This window comes from Ursus americanus, chromosome 6 (genome assembly GCF_024610735.1).
Source record: "Ursus americanus isolate L20-20 chromosome 6, mUrsAme1.1.p, whole genome shotgun sequence".
NCBI classification, from domain to species: domain Eukaryota; kingdom Metazoa; phylum Chordata; class Mammalia; order Carnivora; family Ursidae; genus Ursus; species Ursus americanus.
This window is the reverse complement of record NC_142132.1, coordinates 29998665-30018909: the sequence shown is the minus strand read 5'-3', so window position 1 is coordinate 30018909 and position 20245 is coordinate 29998665. Positions and strand designations below refer to the sequence as shown.

The 20245-nt window shown below is 44.3% G+C and overlaps 2 protein-coding genes across 3 annotated transcripts; one reads left to right on the top strand and one right to left on the bottom strand.

The window, feature by feature from the left end:
- Positions 1-3372: 3372 nt before the first annotated feature.
- On the top strand, positions 3373-9799 carry PGAM1 (phosphoglycerate mutase 1). Its single transcript, XM_045784966.2, has 4 exons — positions 3373-3626; positions 6977-7251; positions 7795-7975; positions 8689-9799. Exons 1-4 carry the CDS (start codon positions 3488-3490, stop codon positions 8856-8858), a joined length of 765 nt encoding a protein of 254 aa, XP_045640922.1. The 5' UTR covers positions 3373-3487; the 3' UTR covers positions 8859-9799.
- Positions 9603-20233, bottom strand: EXOSC1 (exosome component 1). Of its 2 annotated transcripts, XM_087862842.1 has the most exons (9): positions 20115-20233; positions 19894-20009; positions 17475-17549; positions 16363-16451; positions 15182-15215; positions 14623-14673; positions 14408-14492; positions 13939-14073; positions 9603-11060 (listed from the first exon to the last, which is right to left on the bottom strand). In XM_087862842.1, exons 1-8 carry the CDS (start codon positions 20143-20145, stop codon positions 13967-13969), a joined length of 588 nt encoding a protein of 195 aa, XP_087718968.1. In that variant the 5' UTR covers positions 20146-20233; the 3' UTR covers positions 9603-11060; positions 13939-13966. The 2 variants fall into 2 exon arrangements, with proteins under 2 accessions (XP_087718968.1, XP_045640921.1); XM_045784965.2 differs by lacking the exon at positions 9603-11060 and having other exon boundaries at positions 13668-14073.
- Between the last annotated feature and the right edge of the window lie 12 nt (positions 20234-20245).

The window sequence follows — 20245 nt, the reverse complement described above, 5'->3', positions numbered from 1 at the left end:
CTCCAGGCAGGAAGAGGGTCTTAATTGGCCACAGTTGCCCTCTGCAGGGCAAAAAGTGAGGGCAGTGACCTGGTTAGGAGCTGTGAAGTAGGTCCCTCAGGTTGCTGCTAGAGCAAGACCCCAGTTGCAATCGGCCTCTCACTCCTGCTTTGTTCTCAGGATGTATGCATTCTCTCCTGTATCCACGCAGTTCTTTAGACGGGCCCAGGAATTAACCCTGACAAATGTCTCTGTGTTGTGTGTTCAGTACAGATAACAAGGTTAAAAAAAAAAAAATAGTTGAGGACAAACCCCACTGATTTATCCTTACCTTTGACTGACATTTGAGAAATCTCCTTGGTTTGATAGGCTCTAAGCTTCTTTCCAGATTTGTGATTGAGGCTGAGTGAATCCCCATCTTTGCCCAAGAATTCTGGCTTCTGGCTGCAAAGCAAGCCTTCAGGGTCTTCCCACAGTGCCTCCCATCCCCCTCACTCTCCCACTCTCTGATCTCTCCAGGCTCCTGCCCTACTTCCTGACACTGGAGGCCCCAACTTTGGGGCCCTTCCCTGTGGATCACCTCTGATTTCTCACTGATGTACCTGGTCCCGTGCTCATCTCCTGCTCTTTTTGAATGGTTCACTTCACTTCCCTCTTCTGTTACATGTGAACTAAGTAGCAGGAGGTGGGGAGTTGAGGTGGACGATTTTCAAGGTCTCCCAGCCCTGACACTCAGGGACACTCAGAGAGTCTACCAAGGGCAAAGGCAACACAATAAGTACATGTGTGTGGGGTGTGTATGAAATAGTTAAGGTGCGGTGCCTGTCCTCAAGGAGTTTCTAGTTGAGTTGATCTGATGCCTACCTAAAAAGCTTCTGATGACTGAAGGAAGATATCCCATAAGTGAGGTGCATAAATTTATCAGAATTCCCTAGAATTCCAAGGAAACGAGAGATGCCTTCTGGAGGCAGAAGGGATTGGTTAAGGAATAAAACAGTATGCCCAGGCTCCTTCCCAAGGCTGGTGGTACAGATGCCTTTGGCCTCCTGCCCCAAAGTATCCTAGTTATCTGCGCAGTCCCAATCCCAATGGGTAAGCCATCCCCTACCAGGTATCCTGCTAGAACGGAAATCTGTCCGTGGACCCCCAGACTCATACCCTTTGAATTGGTGCCCTTCCTTAAATCTTTTTGCCTTCTTGATCACACTGTTAGTAACATTTACTGTTAATGTTAGTAATACATTTATTATTATTATGACTTTTTGCTAGGCACAGTGCTGAGCACTTCCCATGCATCATCTCACTTGTTTCTCACAACAGCATTTTAGGTGGCTGTGAATATGACTATTAACCCAGTTTACAGATGGGGAAATGAGGACGAGAAGTTGAGTGACCCATCTTAAGACCCATGGGTAGGGGCGCCTGGGTGGCACAGCGGTTAAGCATCTGCCTTCGGCTCAGGGCGTGATCTCAGCATTATGGGATCGAGCCCCACATCAGGCTCCTCCGCTATGAGCCTGCTTCTTCCTCTCCCACTCCCCCTGCTTGTGTTCCCTCTCTCGCTGGCTGTGTCTATCTCTGTCAAATAAATAAATAAAATCTTAAAAAAAAAAAAAGACCCATGGGTAATCAGAAACAGAGACATATTTGAACTCAGGTTTCTTCCCATTTATACCTCCTACTTATTGCATAAATGGGAGACCTTAACTAGACTGAAGCACAGAAATCTTGAAGCAGAGAGCAGCAGGAGGAGAAAGGGACATGGCAGGAGCCATGACTGGGAGTATGGATAAGGGCAAAAAGTACAGTCTGAGCAGCCAAGGTTAAGGCTGGAAAAGCTCTCCCTGAGAGCCTGGGTGTCAGGGTTGGCATGACCAAGCACTACGAGCAAACAGAAGGAGAACCTGCAAAGATGGAGTCTTTCAAGGAACCCCACGTGGGCCGTGCTGGGAGCTTGAACAGAAGGCCTTCCAAGGCAGTTCTCGCTTTGTAACCCTGGGATTCTGTGAGCTCTGGGTGTAGCTTTTAGTGCTGGACCTCATTCTGGTCATCTCTCTGGTCACTGAATTCCATCTTCTCCCAGCTGCAAAGAGGGGGGCAGGCGCATTGTGGTTAGAGAGCACCCTAGGCCCTCGGACTGCGTGGGTTTTAGTTTTGGTTTCTCCTCCACTTCTAAGCTGTGAATTTGGACAATTTATTTCTCTGAGTCTGAACATACAGGGTTTTTGGGAGCCAGCCTCAGCTTGAACCCTGAGTCCTGTAATCTTGGGCAGTTTACTTCATCCCTCATTTTCCTCATCAGTAAATAAGGAAATATAATCCCTGCCTCATAGGATCATTATGAGGATATGAGGATTAAATGAGTTAATGTTTGTAATGCATTTATAACACTGTCTGGTACATAGGTTTTTTAATATTTGTTAAATATAGCACACAGCACAATTTCATTGTTGGCCGTTTACATGCGGGTCTTATTTACACTCCACTTGCTGTGAAGGGCAGAAAACACGTTAAACCCATCTCTGGCTCTAGCCCACTGACTCCTGGTTTGGTGCTCGATAAAGTGGCTAGTTTGAAATAAACCAGGAATCAGTGGCAAGGGCAGCAGAGAGCTGTCCAGATAAGCAGATACTAAACTGCTGATTGGGTGTGTAGGGGAGGAACAGGCAGTGACTCTCCTCTTTCTGGAATGTTTGAGGGGGTCCAGAGTTTGCTCACTGTTGGAGGACCAGGAGGCACCGACTAGAGGCTGGGAGATACCCGAAGAGGTGGGATAAACAGCCCGGTGTTTCTACAAAGAGCAGGACTTTGGAGCCAGCAGTCAAAGCCAGCTCTCTTACGTGTAAAATAGGAAATGAGTATCCACTAAAATGAGAGAGCACTAGTAATGGCCATTGACTGAGCACGTTCCAGGTAGATAGGCACCAGCTAAGTATTATGACCATTCACAAATGAGGCTGGGCGAGGTTAAGCGACCTGCCCAAAGATACAGAGCAATAAAATGGAAGAGTGAATTCTGGAACACAGGTGTGTGAATCAAACTCTGCGTACGAATGGCAAAGTGACCTAGCGCAGCTAAGCGCGGTTCAAATGATAACGGCCACTTTATTCTGACAAACAGCTTATGAATAACAGCAACACTAGGAGAACAGGGTGGCTCTCGAACGCCACCGCGGGCACACACGCCCCGCGCTGCCCGAAAGTCCCGCCGCCTTTCCGCGCTTACGTGCGCTCCGTGACTGCCGCTGCCGACCAGGGGCCGGCGGCCGAGACCGCATGCGCTCTGGCGCCCTCGAGCGCGCCCCTCCCTCCCAGCGGCCGCGGCGATCGCACAGGGCGCATGCGCACACCTGGCGGGAGGCGGGCCGCCCCCAGCGAGTGGAAAGATTTGCTCCACCAAGTGCGCGGGAGCCGGGCGGTGGGGTGCGAGCGCGCAGGCGCGACTGGGGCCGGGCAACGACTCCGGAATCTCGGCGAGTCCGTCTGTGTCGCACCCGGAGCCGCAGCCATGGCCGCATACAAGCTGGTGCTGATCCGGCACGGCGAGAGCGCTTGGAACCTGGAGAACCGCTTTAGCGGGTGGTACGACGCCGACCTGAGCCCTGCCGGGCACGAGGAGGCGAAACGTGGAGGGCAGGCGCTGCGAGGTGTGGAGCGGGTCGGGCTGTGGGTGGGGGCTGCGGAGGCCCGGGCGGGCGCTGCTCGGTGAGGGCCGCCTGGCTCGCCCCAGCGCCCTCCCGGAGAGGGCTGACCTTGGGCTTCAGCTCTCCAGCAATTTAATTTGTAATTGACAAAATGGGCCCAGGTTGGGGGGGGGTCGACTTGCTCAAGGTCATCCAGTGGAGTGAGGGACCGCGCCGGGAAGAGGACCACGGGCGGTCGCCCCATCACCCACTGCGTTCTCCACGACACCACCTTGCGAAATTCTCCCATTTTCTAGTCTGAGCATTTAGTAACTCGGGGACGGGTTATTACATTGGATGCCCTGTGTCTTCCAGCAGCCGTAACCAAGCCTTTTCAAGAGGTCGCTGCGGATCCTAGTGAAGCGTCAGGCCACACGCTTGTCCCTGGCTGTGGGGGAGTAACGCGGTCCCGGGGGGCCCAACGGGCCTCAGAAACCCACGTGCTTACGTAGGCCTTTGCTGTTCAGCAGCATCGCACAAATCCTGTGTGCAAACTTCATCTTCAGATGTAGTTGAGCGAAGGAATGAATGATTTGAGTTCATCCTGTGCACGATTCCATAAAGAAGACAGATTGTATCCCCCTCTTTTCTATGCTCCCTGGCTCTCTTTTATAGTTGGGAAAAGTGAGGATTGCATAGATGACTTGTTCAAGGTCGTATCTTTTTATTCGTAGTCCATCCCGCTTGCTCCAGTTCTGGGTTGAGTAACAGGTAGACTCTGGGCAAAGGTGGAAGAGGCAGTGAGATCAACTCACCTACCCGGGCTTGCCCCCGCTGGGTGTGTGTGTGTGGCGGGGGGAGTGGCTCTCTGTGGTTTTGGAATGCTTTTTATAAGGAGGCATTCTCAGCAACTCGGAGAATCTCTGTGGTCTGAGAAGGTTCTTCCATTGATGATTAGGGCAGATCCTGCCCTGCTCCCTTCTAACTTCTGGCCATAGAAGCAGCCATTTAAAAGGGTCATTGATGCCGGATGTGGAAGAGGTATTTAGCCTCAGGTTACTCTAGCTTCTTGCCTTCACTGTAGGTGCTTTGAAAAGAAGCAAAGGTTTGGAAGTGTGGGAAATGTAATCCTGCTGGCTGTGTGTTTGAATGCTTTGGGATGGCCTGGTGTGACTGACAGTAGGAGAGGCTGGGAAAGGGAAAGTGCTGGTAAAAGAGGCCATTTTCTCTCCTGTCTGGCAGGAAGAACTGTATGGGTCTGTGGTGGTTTGCTGAGGACTAGCCCAGGACAAAGATAATTGCAGCTGTACCCTAAAAGACTGATCAAATGGTCAAACTTGTAATTTCTTTTTAACAGACCCTATTTCAGTTTCTTTTTTATGCTTAGTTATTTTTAGTAATCTCTACACCCAACGTGGGGCTCAAACTCATGACCCCAAGATCAAGAGCCACATGCTCTTGTGACTAAGCCAGCCAGGCACCCCCCCCCCATTTCAGTTTTTAAGTAAATGTTGGTAGCATTAGTTAGAAAAATCTCATTTAAAAATCTTAATATCTGTTATGGGCATCACAAATGATTATATTAAAAAAGGCTAAAAGCAGAAATCTGAGTGAAGACCATTTTGAATAATAATCTAAAGTAAGTATGTTAAATCTTTGAGAGCTTTAAATCACAGTAGGGTTTATAAACTCTTGAATCGTTTCAGGAGAAAGCCAGTGAGAACTGAGTTTCCCCATGCAGTCTTAACTCTGGGGGAGGATGAGGTCCACACCACACCATTTACCCCACCTCTGGGAGTGGCCTAGGCTATGCTTTTTTTTAATGGGCAGGTTAAAGGAAGAGCCCTGAGGGGATCTACTTTTCTCCTTGGGGGACCTATTTGTATATGCAATGGGAGGCACTCCATTGCGAGTGGAAATAATTGCAGTGAAACAGCCAGTAGCTTTGCAGCATGGGAGATGAGGTTTGCACTATGGATGGTTGCCTCCTGGTGACTCAGCCTTTATTGGGGAGCCATTCCTCCCCTTAGAGTTAGGGAGGAGATGGTAATGGAGTCTACTAGGACTTGTCCTGCAGCTCAGTGATGAGATTTGTCATCTTTTCCCTTGTGGGTAGTGCAGTGATGGGTTTCCTGGTGATTAATTCTCCCTTCCCCCATCAGCATAGTTCTTATTGGCCTCTTTCTCGTTGAATGACTGGCAGAATTCACTTCACATTGCATTAATTACTTTTGGCAACCTCAGTATAAGGCAATACCCAGGAAAGTTTGTGCTGAATTTCGAAAAGGGCCTTTAGCCTCGTGGAGGAAAACACTACATAAAGAAAGGGCCATCTCCTTATTAAAGTGGGAGGGGGGGATAATCTTTCATGAAATATGAATTGTTGAAACCTGTTGGTTGGGGCAACATAACTCTTGATTACCACCCCTTGATAACTACTGTGTATGGAGGAGAGATTCATTTATAAATGAATCAGTGCACAGCATTTGCTCTTTTTGCTCTTTCCAGGGAGTGGCTTCTCCTAAACTTGGTCTAGCCATTGACCTAAGTAGGTACAGGCTGGCACTTGACTATAGCAGAAAGAAACTGTGGATTGAGAGATTGTGATGTGATTTCCACTCCATAGTGAAAATATTAGGCAACAAACTGAAGTTTTAATCAGCATCCTCTAAGAGCTCTTGCTGTGTCCTGATTGTTGGGGGCTTAAAATCCACTTCCCCTAGACAAGAAGTTAGGACTGAAATATATTAGTAATTATTGGTCAGAATTGACTGTTTTAACTAAAATACAAACATCCAGATCCTTAGGGATTAGGAAAATAATGGAGGGAGCTAGAGATAGTGGTTTTGAGTTGGATTTTGGAGTCACACGGCCTGGGTTTTAATCTCTCACATGTAAGCTGTGACCTTGAATGATTTGCTTAACTCCTCTAGCATGGGTTGCAAGGACTGTTATCAGGACAAAACACTACGAAACAGTCCGGTGCTTGACAGGTGGTAAGCTCTCTATAAATACTGGCTATTATTATTTACTAAGAGATTTGAAATTTTTAAGCATCCTTTTCTTGAAAGAATTGAGCAGAAATAAGTTCTTAAAATGGGCTTAAGCACAGCACTCTGGGGTTTAGGATAAGCCACACAGATGGCACAGATTAGTTACTTGACAATATGTTTAGGTCTTGGGTTAGATGAATTATTGGGAAACCACTGGGAGGTATGTTGTCAGCTATAACATAAATCAACAAATTTTATCTTCCGTGAAGGTGCAATATTGTCTTTCCTGCTAGAGTATACAAACTAGTTAAATTTATATGAGAAAATTCTGGTTCCAGAGTGGACCTGATTAACTTACCACTTTGAACTTACGATTCCCAGATGCTGGCTATGAGTTTGACATCTGCTTCACCTCAGTGCAGAAGAGAGCAATTCGGACTCTCTGGACAGTGCTGGATGCCATTGACCAAATGTGGCTGCCAGTAGTGAGGACTTGGCGCCTCAATGAGCGGCACTATGGAGGTCTGACTGGCCTTAATAAAGCAGAAACTGCTGCCAAGCATGGCGAGGCCCAGGTGAAGATCTGGAGGCGTTCCTATGATGTCCCACCACCTCCAATGGAACCTGACCATCCCTTCTACAGCAACATCAGTAAGGTATGGACTAATGGGGGTTTGGCTCACTCCACTTAGGACCACGGGTTAGGGTCCTGGGCCTCACTTTTTCTTAGCTTTTTATTAGTGTCTGCCTAGTCCCATTGAGTTTATAATTTATGATAAATAGTTAATTGTTTTAATTCCCCTTTTCCAAGGAATGACCACTTGTTAAAAGATTTCGTTGATAGTTATTTATCTAAGAATATATCTCCTTTTTTTATTTCACTGACATACTTTATAAAACCCATCCATAGTTGTAGGGCCTTCCTAAGCCAAGTGCAAGATTAATTGAATTGGGAAGAGCATTGTGCCTACCTTTTCCCCCTTCTTTTCTAAGTTTCTTTTGAATAGTTAATCTTCCTAATAGTAATGGTGGTAGGAAGAGCAGCAAGATAATAATTATCCCCTTTGCCAAGTTTTCACCTCTATTCTGTGCCTTGGTGAGAGACTTTCATCCATCACTTTGACTTAGGGGATGAGAAGTGGGCAGAATAGATGTAACTACTACTAATTGGTGAGTTTGGAATTTATTTTTTTGTTTAGGATCGAAGGTATGCAGACCTCACTGAAGATCAGCTTCCCTCCTGTGAGAGTCTGAAGGACACAATTGCCAGAGCTCTGCCCTTTTGGAATGAAGAAATAGTTCCCCAGATCAAGGAGGGGAAACGAGTACTGATTGCAGCCCATGGCAACAGCCTTCGGGGCATTGTCAAGCATCTGGAGGGTATGGAGATTTTTCAGGGGAACACTCAAGGAGGGATACAGCAAAATTGCCACTAATCAGGGACTTATTTCATGCAAAGGAGACCTTCAGGAAAAGGCCAGACATATTGAGAACCTTGGAGATAGTCTAGATTGACTCCTAGTCACCCGCTACCTGTTTCCTCAAAGCATTGTAAACAGACTTGTTGGTTGCTTATTATACATGCAGAACTTCAGGTCCCCCTTCAGACCCGATGCAGAAGCTGCATCTATTTCCCACGTGATTCTCATACACATTATAGTTTGAGATGCTCGCCTTTAGATTAGAACTGCCAGTTGAAACTACTGATAAAATCTCCTTAATCACAGCTTGGTACAACTTCACACACGAATCTCAATTTGCCTGAAGGCCTAGAGGCACAGATTGCTGATTTTTGGCAGGCTGGATGGACTACATAGGACATTTGAGATGTGTATGGTCCTGCTTCGCTGTGGTTTCCAAACCCTACTTTGGGGGAGAGAACTATGGCACACACCTTTTATACTTTTTTCTTGCTTTTCAGTGGCTGAGAAGTATTGGGGGCATTCTTTGGGTGACTTATCTGTAATGCAGATCATTGTTATTACAAATATCAGAAAGGGTGTCTCGTTTTAATTCCTACTGAAGTCCTTTGTCATCTGCAGGGGTGACGTGGATTTGTGTCTTGCTTGGCTAATCATGGTGTGTATTTTCAGGTCTTTCCGAAGAGGCTATCATGGAGCTGAACCTGCCAACAGGTATTCCCATGGTCTATGAACTGGACAAGAACTTGAAGCCCATCAAGCCCATGCAGTTCTTGGGGGATGAAGAGACCGTGCGTAAAGCCATGGAAGCTGTGGCTGCCCAGGGCAAGGCCAAAAAGTGAAGGCAAGCAGGCAGACTACTTTCCCAAGGATACCCTCCCTGCCCATCCCATTCCTCCGCACTTCTTCCCTGCACATGTCACACTGACCACATCTGTAGGCATCTTAAGTTTTAGTTGCAGATGGAGACCAGTGGTTCCTAATTTCGTTTAGCCATTTTGTTTCTTGCACCCACTTCCTTCATATATTTTAGTCAGAATGGCACTTCTGGGGCGTGGGTTCTCAGTCCAAGCTGGGAGAAGACTCTGATCCAAGAGTAGAGAATTAGTAACGTTGGGGTTTTTGCTACTGCTTTATTACTAAGGACCTGCTTGAGTTGGAGATAGGAAGGAACCATGCTAGGTATGACCAGTGAGAAGCAAGAGAGCCTATGGGTGTTCCCAGGAGCAAGTCCTATACTACTCTGTAGTCAGGTGGGGGATGGGGCTCTAGTCATTCCAGTGGAAGATGAATGTAACCTGCATGGTGATTAAAACAGTCATTTTCCCTCTGACCCCAGAGAGTTGGCTCCAGAAGATTGGGATCAATCTGAATGTTTTACATGTTGCATTTACTTTTACAAGAAAAAAAAAGTACACACACACACATACATATATATATATATATAAAATACAAAACAAAAACCCTTCTGGGGTTTCCAGTGGCGGTTGAAATATTCCCACATGTGATTATCCAAAAATAAGCCATTCCTCACACCAATGTGGGATAAACTTCTTCTGAGGCCTAGGAGTTCATCCTGCTGTGTGTTTTAGAATCCTCCCCCTGCCTTAATGTTTTATGGCAGTGAGATGCCTCTTGATCATGTCCAAGTTTGTCTTTCACTGTATCTGTTTCTGATTATGTTCCAGTTGCTTGGCCCTGCCATGGGCCCAGTACTCATTTTGAGCGTAACTGTACTAAATCTTTTTTCCAGATCAGTATAATAAAGGAGTGATGTGCAATACCTTCTGTGTGATGTAGTGATACCTCTTGTGTGAGGCCAGCTTGAACATTAAACTTGAAATGTCCCTCGTTACCCAAGTCCTTGTATGACAGAATAAGAGCTTTAGGACAACCAGTCAGTTTACATAGCCTGGTCCAAAGATGGTGTATCTTACTAGGTTTTCCGTCTTAGATTGGGGAGTGGAGCTGAGGTGGGGGTGGGCAGGTTGTCTTGGCTGAGCTCTCCATTCCTATTGCCTCTACAGCTCTTGCTCAGTGATGCTGGTTACTGAATACCCTTTGAGTGGAAAGTCAAATTTTGAAACCCCGTTATGCCTTTTGAGTAAGGTAAAGGCTTGTTTACCTTAAAAAGCTAATCTTTTTCTGTTAGAAATCTGTAAACTTGATTCACACTTCTCATTCTCAGAAATTACACATAAGCTTATAAAATGATGGAAGAGAAAAGGCGTATGATTATATTATGTATGTAATTAGGAAGGGACATGGCTCACATTTACCCTCTCTCTAAGGCCTTTGAAAAGGTCGTCGGATCATGAGAGAGCCTACAAGGCAAGAGAAGGCTCTTACTGCCTTTCTTCTAGGAGGAGGAAGTAACGCCCTCCATCTGTGAAGCTCTCACGAAGCTCCTGTGTGCCAGCCATCGGGTGAAGCACGTTATATACCGTCTCTAATGTTCACCACCTCTGAAAGGGCTGGTATCCCCAGTTTACAGAAGAAACAGGCTGAAAGAGATGCAGAAACTGGCCAAATATATGCTACCAAGTACTGGAACCCAGAGGAAAGATGTTCAACTAAAAGTCCTTATTCTGAATTTAAATGCTTCCAATCATCTTGCTTCTCTAGTTTTTCACTTGATCTGTACAGTAACCCTAGGATGAGCTTTAGTAATTTAAATCTCCAACAGTCTGGTGGAATGTTAAATTTACCCAGCCTATACTGAATCTTAGACCAAAAAAAGTTGATAATTTTCTTTGATCAAGGCTCTTCACCCCAAAGTCAGACTGGATCAGCTCAGATTACTTACTGTATGTCCTGACATCACCTGAGTTTATGGCAGTCTTCACTCGTGGACTAGAACTCTTACGGGCAGAAAAGTAACAGAAAGGAGCGCCTGGGTGGCTCAGTCATTAAGCGTCTGCCTTTGGCTCAGGGTGTGATCCTGGTGTTCTGGGATCGAGCCCCACGTCAGGCTCATCCTCTGGGAGCCTGCTTCTTCCTCTCCCACTCCCCCTGCTTGTGTTCCCCTCTCACTCGCTGTCTCTCTGTCAAATAAATAAATAAAATCTTAAAAAAAAAAAAAAAAGTAACAGAAAGCCTGCATTATTTACCACACCAGTAGGAGGCCAACAACTACTATCCTTCTAAGACGTGCTTAGCTAGGGTAGCTAGCTAAGCATAATCACCTGCGGGGCGGGGGGGAACCCTTTGTAGGCAGTTTTAAAGTTCACCTCACCCAGGCTGACAATCACTATTCCAAGGCACAGAAACAATATCCTCCTTGTCTCTAGAACCATTTGTAGATGAGAAGATACCATCACTATACGTCACTATTTGGGCATAGCTGTTAGGTCAGCTATGAGAACACTCAAAAAAAATTTCATTGTGCTTTTGCTATGTTTAGTCACAAGACCAGGTACCAGAGATTCAAAGACAGAATGCTGCCCTAAAAGCTCAGGCTAGTAGGGGAGACAGGCACATAAACTTAACTTGTAACACGCCGGGATCACGCCCTGAGCCGAAGGCAGACGCTTAATGTCCTAGCCACCCAGGTGCCCCATATCCAGCTGTTTCAAATGCTCTTCTTTATGACACTATTAGAATGTGTATTTGTTTACGTATCACCTGTCTTTCCACCTTAGAATGTAAGCTCTACAAGGAAAGGATTCTATCGTGTTCACTGCTTTATCTTCTAGTTCCTCGAACAGTGTGGGGAGAGTAATTGCTCAGTATATATTTATTGAATGATGTCCCAACAAGCACTCAATTAATGAACCATTGTCAATTTGGAGAGCCTCTAATTTCATGCCCAAGGTTCTAGTCAATACTTAGAAAAAGGAGAAACTATGGTACAAAAGAATGAATTTGGGCTTTACATTAAGACAGATCTAGGTTTGAATAATACTCTGCCACTTGATGTCTGTGACTTAGGGCAGGTTAACTAATTTTTCTAAGCCTTAGTTTATTTCTCTGTAAAATGCAGAAATGATTAGTACATTCCAGGGCTACTGGGAAGTTCAGAGATAAATAAGTAGAGTGGCTAACACTGTACAGAGAATCAATTGGTAGCATCTTCCTGCAAGGCAACATGGGAAAATCTAACCAAAATTTAAAAAGTATACATTCTTTGACCCAGCATTCCACTTTTAGGAATCTGCTTTGCCATAGAACCTAGGCATGCACAATGATACATAATACAGGAGTTTTCTCTGTGGCACTGCCTATAAGAGAAAAATCTATAAAGTCTAAAACCTCTACCAGTAAGGAGACTGCTTAAACAAACTACATCAAAGTGTCTAAAATAAAGCCTGGATTTTGACAGATACTTGATAGAAGGCAACAAGATCTATAATAACAATAACATATAATAATACTGGCATGTACTGGAACTTTGGCATTTCTTCCTTACAATAACCCTATGAGATCATACTATTCCAGACAAGGAAACAGACTTAAACAGAAATAACTTACACTACTATCGAGGTTCAACATCCTGATTATTTTAGTATACTATAATTTGCTCAATGTCACCATTGGGGGAAAATGGGCAAGGTGTACAAGGAATCTCTGTATTATTTCTTCAAACTGCATGTGGAGCTACAATGATCTCAATCCTATTTTCTTGGAAAAAAACAACCTAACCTATTCAAGGCTAGCAGCTAGAGGATATAAACCCAGGCAGGCTGACTCTGGAGTTCACCTGTAACCACTGTCACTACACATAAAAGATACGGGCTCCTTGAAGAACATCTCAAGAACTGACATCTCTAATTCTTTCCTTCCATTCCCTCGGCAGCTTCTCCATACTTAACCCTCATCCCTTCCTCATCCCCAAACTTGCATGTTCACTCCTGCTTCTGCACTTTGCTCACACTTCTCTGTCTGCCTTGAATATCTTCATTCCACTTAGCTAAGTTCTTCAATTCCTTTTACTTCACAGCATAGATCCTCCCCTGGTCACCTCACATGAGAGTGCTCTGTCCCTCTTTTCAGTTCATATTTAATGAACACTTCCCAGGGTACCCGCTAAATCAGTAATACTATGTTCACCTAATAACTTTCAGAACTACTCGCATGCACCCCAAATCACCATGTGTTCTATAATTTTCACTAACCTGTAATCTCTCTAAATGAGATATATATATATATATATATATATATATATATATATATATATATATATATATATATATATATAAAGTGCTTGACCTAATGCCTGGCACATAGTATGTAACTCAATAAGTGGAAGCTTAAAACAACATAAAAAATATAAAACAGATTGGAGATTAGGCTTTCCAGATAAGCAAGCACTTGACACATGTCTGTTAACAGGTGTCAGCAACCAGACAAACCCCTGCTCTAAATGTCATGATGGGGGCGCCTGGGTGGCTCAGTCATTAAGCGTCTGCCTTCGGCTCAGGACGTGATCCCAGCGTTCTGGGATTGAGCCCCACATCAGTTTCCTCCGCTGGGAGCCTGCTTCTTCCTCTCCCACTCCCCCTGTGTTCCCTCTCTCGCTGGCTGTCTCTCTGTCAAATAAATAAAATCTTAAAAATAAATAAATAAATAAAATAAATGTATGTCATGATGCTTTTTAGATTCCCCTCCCTACTCAAGACAACAGAAACCATAAAATCCTCTTAGTAAAAATGTTTTCTTTGTCACTGCAAAAAATATGTATTTGTAAGACTGTTAGAAGGAACAGGCTATTTCCAACATTATAGTTTGTTGGCACGTCCAAAAGAGAAATTGATCACTCGAGAATGAAATCCACTGAAAGGTTCATAAGAAAAATATTCCACCTACAGCATAAGTTGCTGGCAGATTTTTCTAAAGGTGGTTGTTGGCCAACCCCAAGTGTCTGAATAAAGACAATAGCATCTTGATGTTGGGTTCATACATGTACTCTTAGAAACGGCTTACCCCTCTCCATGGGGTAAAATGTGGCTTCTTAGGTCTGCAAGAATTCAGGCTGTACTCGGGCCACTTTCCGGAATTCTTTAGTGTGGGTCTTAGGGCACTGCATCTCACACCAGCTAATGGGAACCATCTGGACACCTGGAAGGGAAGAGCTGGTTTTGGAGCTGGGACCCCGCATGTTCACCTAAGACCCTTCCCTTTCAAGGCTGGTTATGAACTGAAGTATCACCAAGCAACCTAGTGAACCCCACCTCATACAGAAAAAGGCTTGTTTTTCCACTGACTTATGCAGTGAGTCCCCCATTACAATTATATAAGGAGAATCATTCTAATCTCAGTAGTAAGTACTGACACTCACATTGCTGCCTAGATAATTAAAAAAAACCAAGGGTAACGAGAGAAAACAGTGGATTAATCCCAAACCATAGCTTCCCAGGGAAAGGTAAGCACGTGGACACATGGACCTACTCACCTGATTCGCTGTGGGCCACGACCACCCCGAGCTCATTCTCAGCAGTGGTCAGGAGGTAGTTGGACTGTGCATCACCCAGGGAGATCTAGTCACACAACACTGGTAAAGGAAAATGACGGGTGATAAGTCTTCCCTCCCATAGCCACCTGAGTTGTTTTCTACTTCTATTTTTTGTTTTGACAAAGGACCACAAGACTGCTGGGAATAAAGGATACCACTTTGGCCAAGACAATGTCACCTGGGCGGAAACTCTTATAAATCTCAACCTGTAAAAAAAGAACAGGATTGTTAAGTGATGGCTCTAAATCAGATCTACATGAAACTATTACCCCTCTGGTAGAACCAATCTACTTTTTAACCCCACAGGGTGGAAGTCATCATTAGTCAAGCCAATCAACAACTTTTATTGCTTCTACAGCATCATCATATGAATGAAAGATTTTTAATTCAGTAACCTGATCAAGAATCTGACTTGGACAAATGTTACTATAGTTGGCTCTGAAAGGATCCAGAGTAAATCTGAGGGAACAGCAAGGAATAAACACTTGGCTTAAATGCAAGGAGTAAACTAATCCCCTTCTGGTCAACAGTGAATAAAAATTCTAGGGAAAGGAGAAAGGTGAATTCTACACTTTCCAGTAGGAAACACCTTACAATTCCTTGGATCTTTGGATCTACATTCCCACAGATGTTTGAAATTTACTGAAATAATTTAAAAGGATCAAGATTCCTAAAATCATAAGGAAAAAAAAAGAAAAAGGACCAACCAACAACCTTGTCTTTTTCAGTAGCTCGGACATCTTCCTTGCTATAAAAAAGTAGTAACAGAAAGATTAATTATTGGTGAGAAAGAATTATTCTGCAGAATCATAGCAGACAAAGAGCTACAAGAGTAGAGAGAACAAATCATAACTGGGACCCAAATGCCACGCAGAGAAGTGGGGTAGAGAAGCATTCCAAGTCCTCGTCCGGAGGAGAAAAACACATTTCCATTCTTGGGTCACACAGAGCAGCAGTATCAATACCTCTGACTAGAGAAAAGCAGATCAAATTTGGCAGGAAAAAATAAGGAACTTTGCTGCCTTAGAAGAGCTTGAACAGAGGCACTATAGAACCACATGGAATCCTGAGGGTGGAAAGGGCCTCAGAAGTTAAATTATCTAGCTCACAAGAATTGTTTGTCCCTTCTCAAAGAACCTACAGGAAAAAAAAAATCTACCATTTCACCCACTAACCATTTTTTAAAATATTTTTTTAAGATTTATTTATCTATCTTAGAGAGACAGAGAGAAAGAGACAGCAAACACGCATGTGGGTGGGGGGAGTATGCACTCTATTTTACAGAGGAAGAGAATCTCAAGCAGACTCCCTGCTGAGCGCAGAGCCCAACACGGGCTCAGTCTCATGACCCATGAGATCATGACCTGAGTTGAAATGGCAAATCGGTTGCTCAATCAACTGAGCCACTCAGGAGCCCCCAAGATTTTATTTTTAAGTAATCTCTATACCCAATGTGGGCGCTGAACTCACAACCTCAAGATCAAGACTTGTGCATGCTTTACTGACTGAGCCAGGCAGGTGCCCCTCACCCACTAGCCTTTTTAATGTCTTAAAATCCTTGGGTTTAAACTATATTAAATTAAAGAAAGGAAGATACTTCCTAAAATGGCTTCTACTTTGTTTCGTATGAATCATCCTGCATCACTAGTCTCCAGCTTAGCTCAATTCTTTTCATTTTATTTTAAAGCCCAATCTTGTCAATATTTTCCTTTTGTTCTAGCTCATACATTATAACATTTCCTTTGGACACTACCTGGACAGAATCAAAACATAAAAAGGAGACCCAGAGAGGCAGGTATAGGAACTGTAATTGTTCCTAAAAATTCTAGTTCCCTGTTCTATCCTAATCTCATTCCAAGTGCTGAGGCAAAGGCAAAGACAGGAATACTTCTTACCGGATAGTTCCTCGGAAAGAATTCTTAAGTGGTGTGGACCCTACATATAGGATGTGCACTTTGGCAAAGCGCGAATTGATGCTAGAGACCTGTGGAACAGAGAAAAGATCCGCATTAGAGTAGTAGCAGTTGTCAGCTCAAGGAGACAGCAAGAAAGTCAGAATTACCAGGATTTTAGTCCAAGCAACCCTACTAATTATAGAATTTCAGACAAGTTAACTCCTACTTAACACTGCATAAATGATATATGTCAAGTGGAATGAGAGTTAACTCTGGCAACCTAATAAAGTTACTGTGGACATCCAATGAAATAATATGGAATAGATCTTGAAAAATAGAGAGGCCAAACATAAACAGACTCAGGGCATTACAGCAAATCTGGACCTTTAACAGATCTTGCTAAGAGCCCTGAAGAGTGGACAGAATTTAAATGTACATTTCAGCCACTGCATAATATTTGGATCACTGCCTTTTCAGTTATTTTGAGAATAACACACAGATTTTCTGCTGGGACAATTTATAAAGAGAGCAACTAAGAGCTACAAGTTAATTTAACCTGGCAGAAGGTGGGATGGGCAGGGAGTAAGGATATATTACATTTATCGATCAGTACAGCCTTAATTTGTACTTCCCCTAAAACACCCTAAAAGACAAAATTTAACAGGAATGCTAGAATATAAGGTCTTTTGCTTCTCTGCAGAATAAGATCTCAGCTTCCAGACCTTAAAAAATAGGTCTCCTTATTACCCTTTGACATCCGTTTCCCAAACCACATACTCAGAGACTCAGCTCAGTGAAAGAACTACGTGTGCCTGAACCTTGCTGCCCTGATCACTATCCCAGAACTTCCTAGGCCAGCACAGTCCAGTAACACTGTGATGATAGAAATGTTCTGTGTTGGCCAACAGGACAGCTGCTAACTGTATGTGAGCACTTGAAATGTAGCTAGTGGGACTGAGGAAATGAACTTTTAATTTTGTTTAATTTTAATTCATTTCTATTAAATGGCCACATATAGCTAGTGGCTACCATATTAGACAGTGCAGTTCCATAATGATCATGATTTTACCATTGAACAAGTGTCCTAAGTAGGGAGGTTAAGACCAACTTACCTTACAGGTTACAATAGCCCCCACATCTGGTAGTAATTGGGACTCTGTTTCTCTCATCACAGAAATGACAGGAAGCTATAGAGAAAACAATAAAATGTGAGATCCTGACTAAGCCTTGCATGAAGGTATCTGTGGCTTAAGAGTAATGTAGGAATGCTTTGGTCCACAGCTGAGATCACAAGGACAGGTGGACTATAGACTCATATGGGCCCAGAGCAGACAGCCTTAGAAATTTTAGGCAATAGGAAGGTCAAGGGACCATTCTTCAAGGGAAGAATGCTACTAGAAGACATAATCTAATCATTTCAGATCAGTTCTAACAAGGTTTTTGGTGGTTTTCTTGGATTTCTTGGTATATAACCATTGTCTATCATCGTGGATAACTCAACTCCTCCAAAGTTATACTACTTCCGTTTCTCACTTTATCGTACTGGCTAGAATTTCCAAATAAATGTTATATAATAACGGCCATACTTGATTTCTTCTATTTCAAGGGAATACTTGTAGTTTTCTCTTTGAGCATGGTATTGGCTGTTGGTGTAAGACAGATATATTTTTTTAAAAGATTTATTTTAGAGAGAGAGAGCGTGTGCATGCACAAATGGGGAGAGGGGCAGAGGGAGAGAGAGAATCCCAAGCAGACTTCCCACTGAGGGGGTGGGGTGCACTGACACGGGGCTCGATCCCAGGACCCTGAGATCATGACTCAAGCTGAAATCCAGAGTCAAAAAAGGATGCTCAACTGACTAAGCCACTCAGGCGCCCCAAGACAGATATTTTGGAACCTCATCTTTAATTTACCCCTCCCTCGTTTACTATGCTTCAGTTTCCTGGCCTTCTTTCAGTTTCACTAACTCATTATACATCTTCCCATCTCAGAATTTGTGTTCAATCTATTCTTTCTGCCAGGACTGTGCTCTCCCCACCTACCCAATTCTTATTTATCCTTTAGATTCAGGTTAAATGTCACTTCTGCTGACTACGGTGGGTTTGTCTTTTTTTTTTTTTTTAAAGATTTTATTTATTTATTCGACAGAGATAGAGACAGCCAGTGAGAGAGGAAACACAAGCAGGGGGAGTGGGAGAGGAAGAAGCAGGCTCATAGCAGAGGAGCCTGATGTGGGGCTCAATCCCACAACGCTGGGATCACGCCCTGAGCCGAAGGCAGACGCTCAATGACTGCGCCACCCAGCCGCCCCCTGTCTTTTACATGTTCTCATGGTAACCTGTAATATTCTTTCAAAATAGTCATCACATTTGTAGCCATACACTAATCTGAACATTTACTTGTTTACAATTTATGTCTGTGTCCCTTGATAGCAGGGACCATGTGTTTTTGGCTCATTGCCATATCTCTAGAGATCATCATTGTGCCTGGCACATGAAAATGCTCAATAAATATTTCTATGAAATGAATAAACGTAGATATGTTAAAGACACTCCCAAAATTGACTGAATAAAAACTCTCTCATTTTACATATGAGGAAAAACTTAAAACCAGAGAGATCAAGTTTCTAACCTAAAGCAGAAACAAGGTCTAGTTAGCCAGTACCTAAATGTTCTAATTCTGAATCCTCTTTCTACTATGCTCCCTGTCTTTAAGCTGCTCCTTCAAAGACTGCTTATCTGATCCTGGGCTAATCCTGGATCAGCCTCTGGAACTACAGAGGACAGTGTTAGGCATTTAACAAACATTTATTGAGCATAGGCCCTTGTGCTTGGCACTAAAGGTACAGCCACAACGTTTGCTTTCATGGAACTTAGAGTCTAGTAAGGGGAGAGTCTAGCGGAAACATGTAACTGAATGTTTAATTATATGCAAAGAGGAGCACACGGAAGGAAAGAAATATTGTTCTCTGTGAGAGTTTAACAAAACAAAAAATAGAAGCTCACGAAACTCCTTTCACGACTAGAGGGGCTCATAGCTTCTCTGATAAAATGATACTAGAGAGGCTATCTGAAAGACAGGAATTAAACAGGCTAAGGAGATGAGCGTGCTCCAGATACCGTGTGTACAAAGACTCTGTGGTAGGAGAGAGGTGACCCCACTAGCGACAGTGAATGAAGCCGGTGTGACTAGACTGCAGAGTGAGGTGGGACTAGCAAAGCAAGATGAAACCGGAGAGGTAGGCGACATTCGGACGAGATTCAGCTCACTGCAGGGCTGAGTCGGCCTCTGCTCGTCCCCTAACTTCCTTCCCCGAGTGTCAGCAATATAATCAAGCGAGAGCAACACATCTGGTCTGTGGTGGCTAAATGCCCAGCAGCTGACACCTCAGCAGGAAGAAACTCGGAGACCAGCTGTACTACTGCTCACGCACTAAAGACGCATCCGTAGTGCCCCTGCCTAACGACCGCGAAATCAAAAGCAGCCTAAAAGAAAGGAAGAGAAGGAGGAAATGGGAAACTGCCCCTTTACCGCGCCGTTCTCGCTGCTCTTCGTCAGGCAGCCAGCAAGCGACGAAAAGATGTAGCCGTGTCGGGTGTAAGTGCCGCTGCCCGGGCTGCCCTCCTCCAAGTTACACAGACGTTCGCCTGAAAAAAACCGCTGCATCAGTCACGGGTCCCCATAAACTGTCGGCCATCCAGCCTTCCTGCCTCTATCCCATCCAGAGTTCGCTATGGGCCCCGCACACTTACCAGGAACGCAGTACCTCACGGGTGGCGCCATGACTGCCGCTGGAGGGAAACGAAGTCGACTTCTTATTGGCCAAAGTTCAGGAGCCGTCCTACAGTAAGAAACGCGCCAACTGGTGTGATTTGTCACGTGG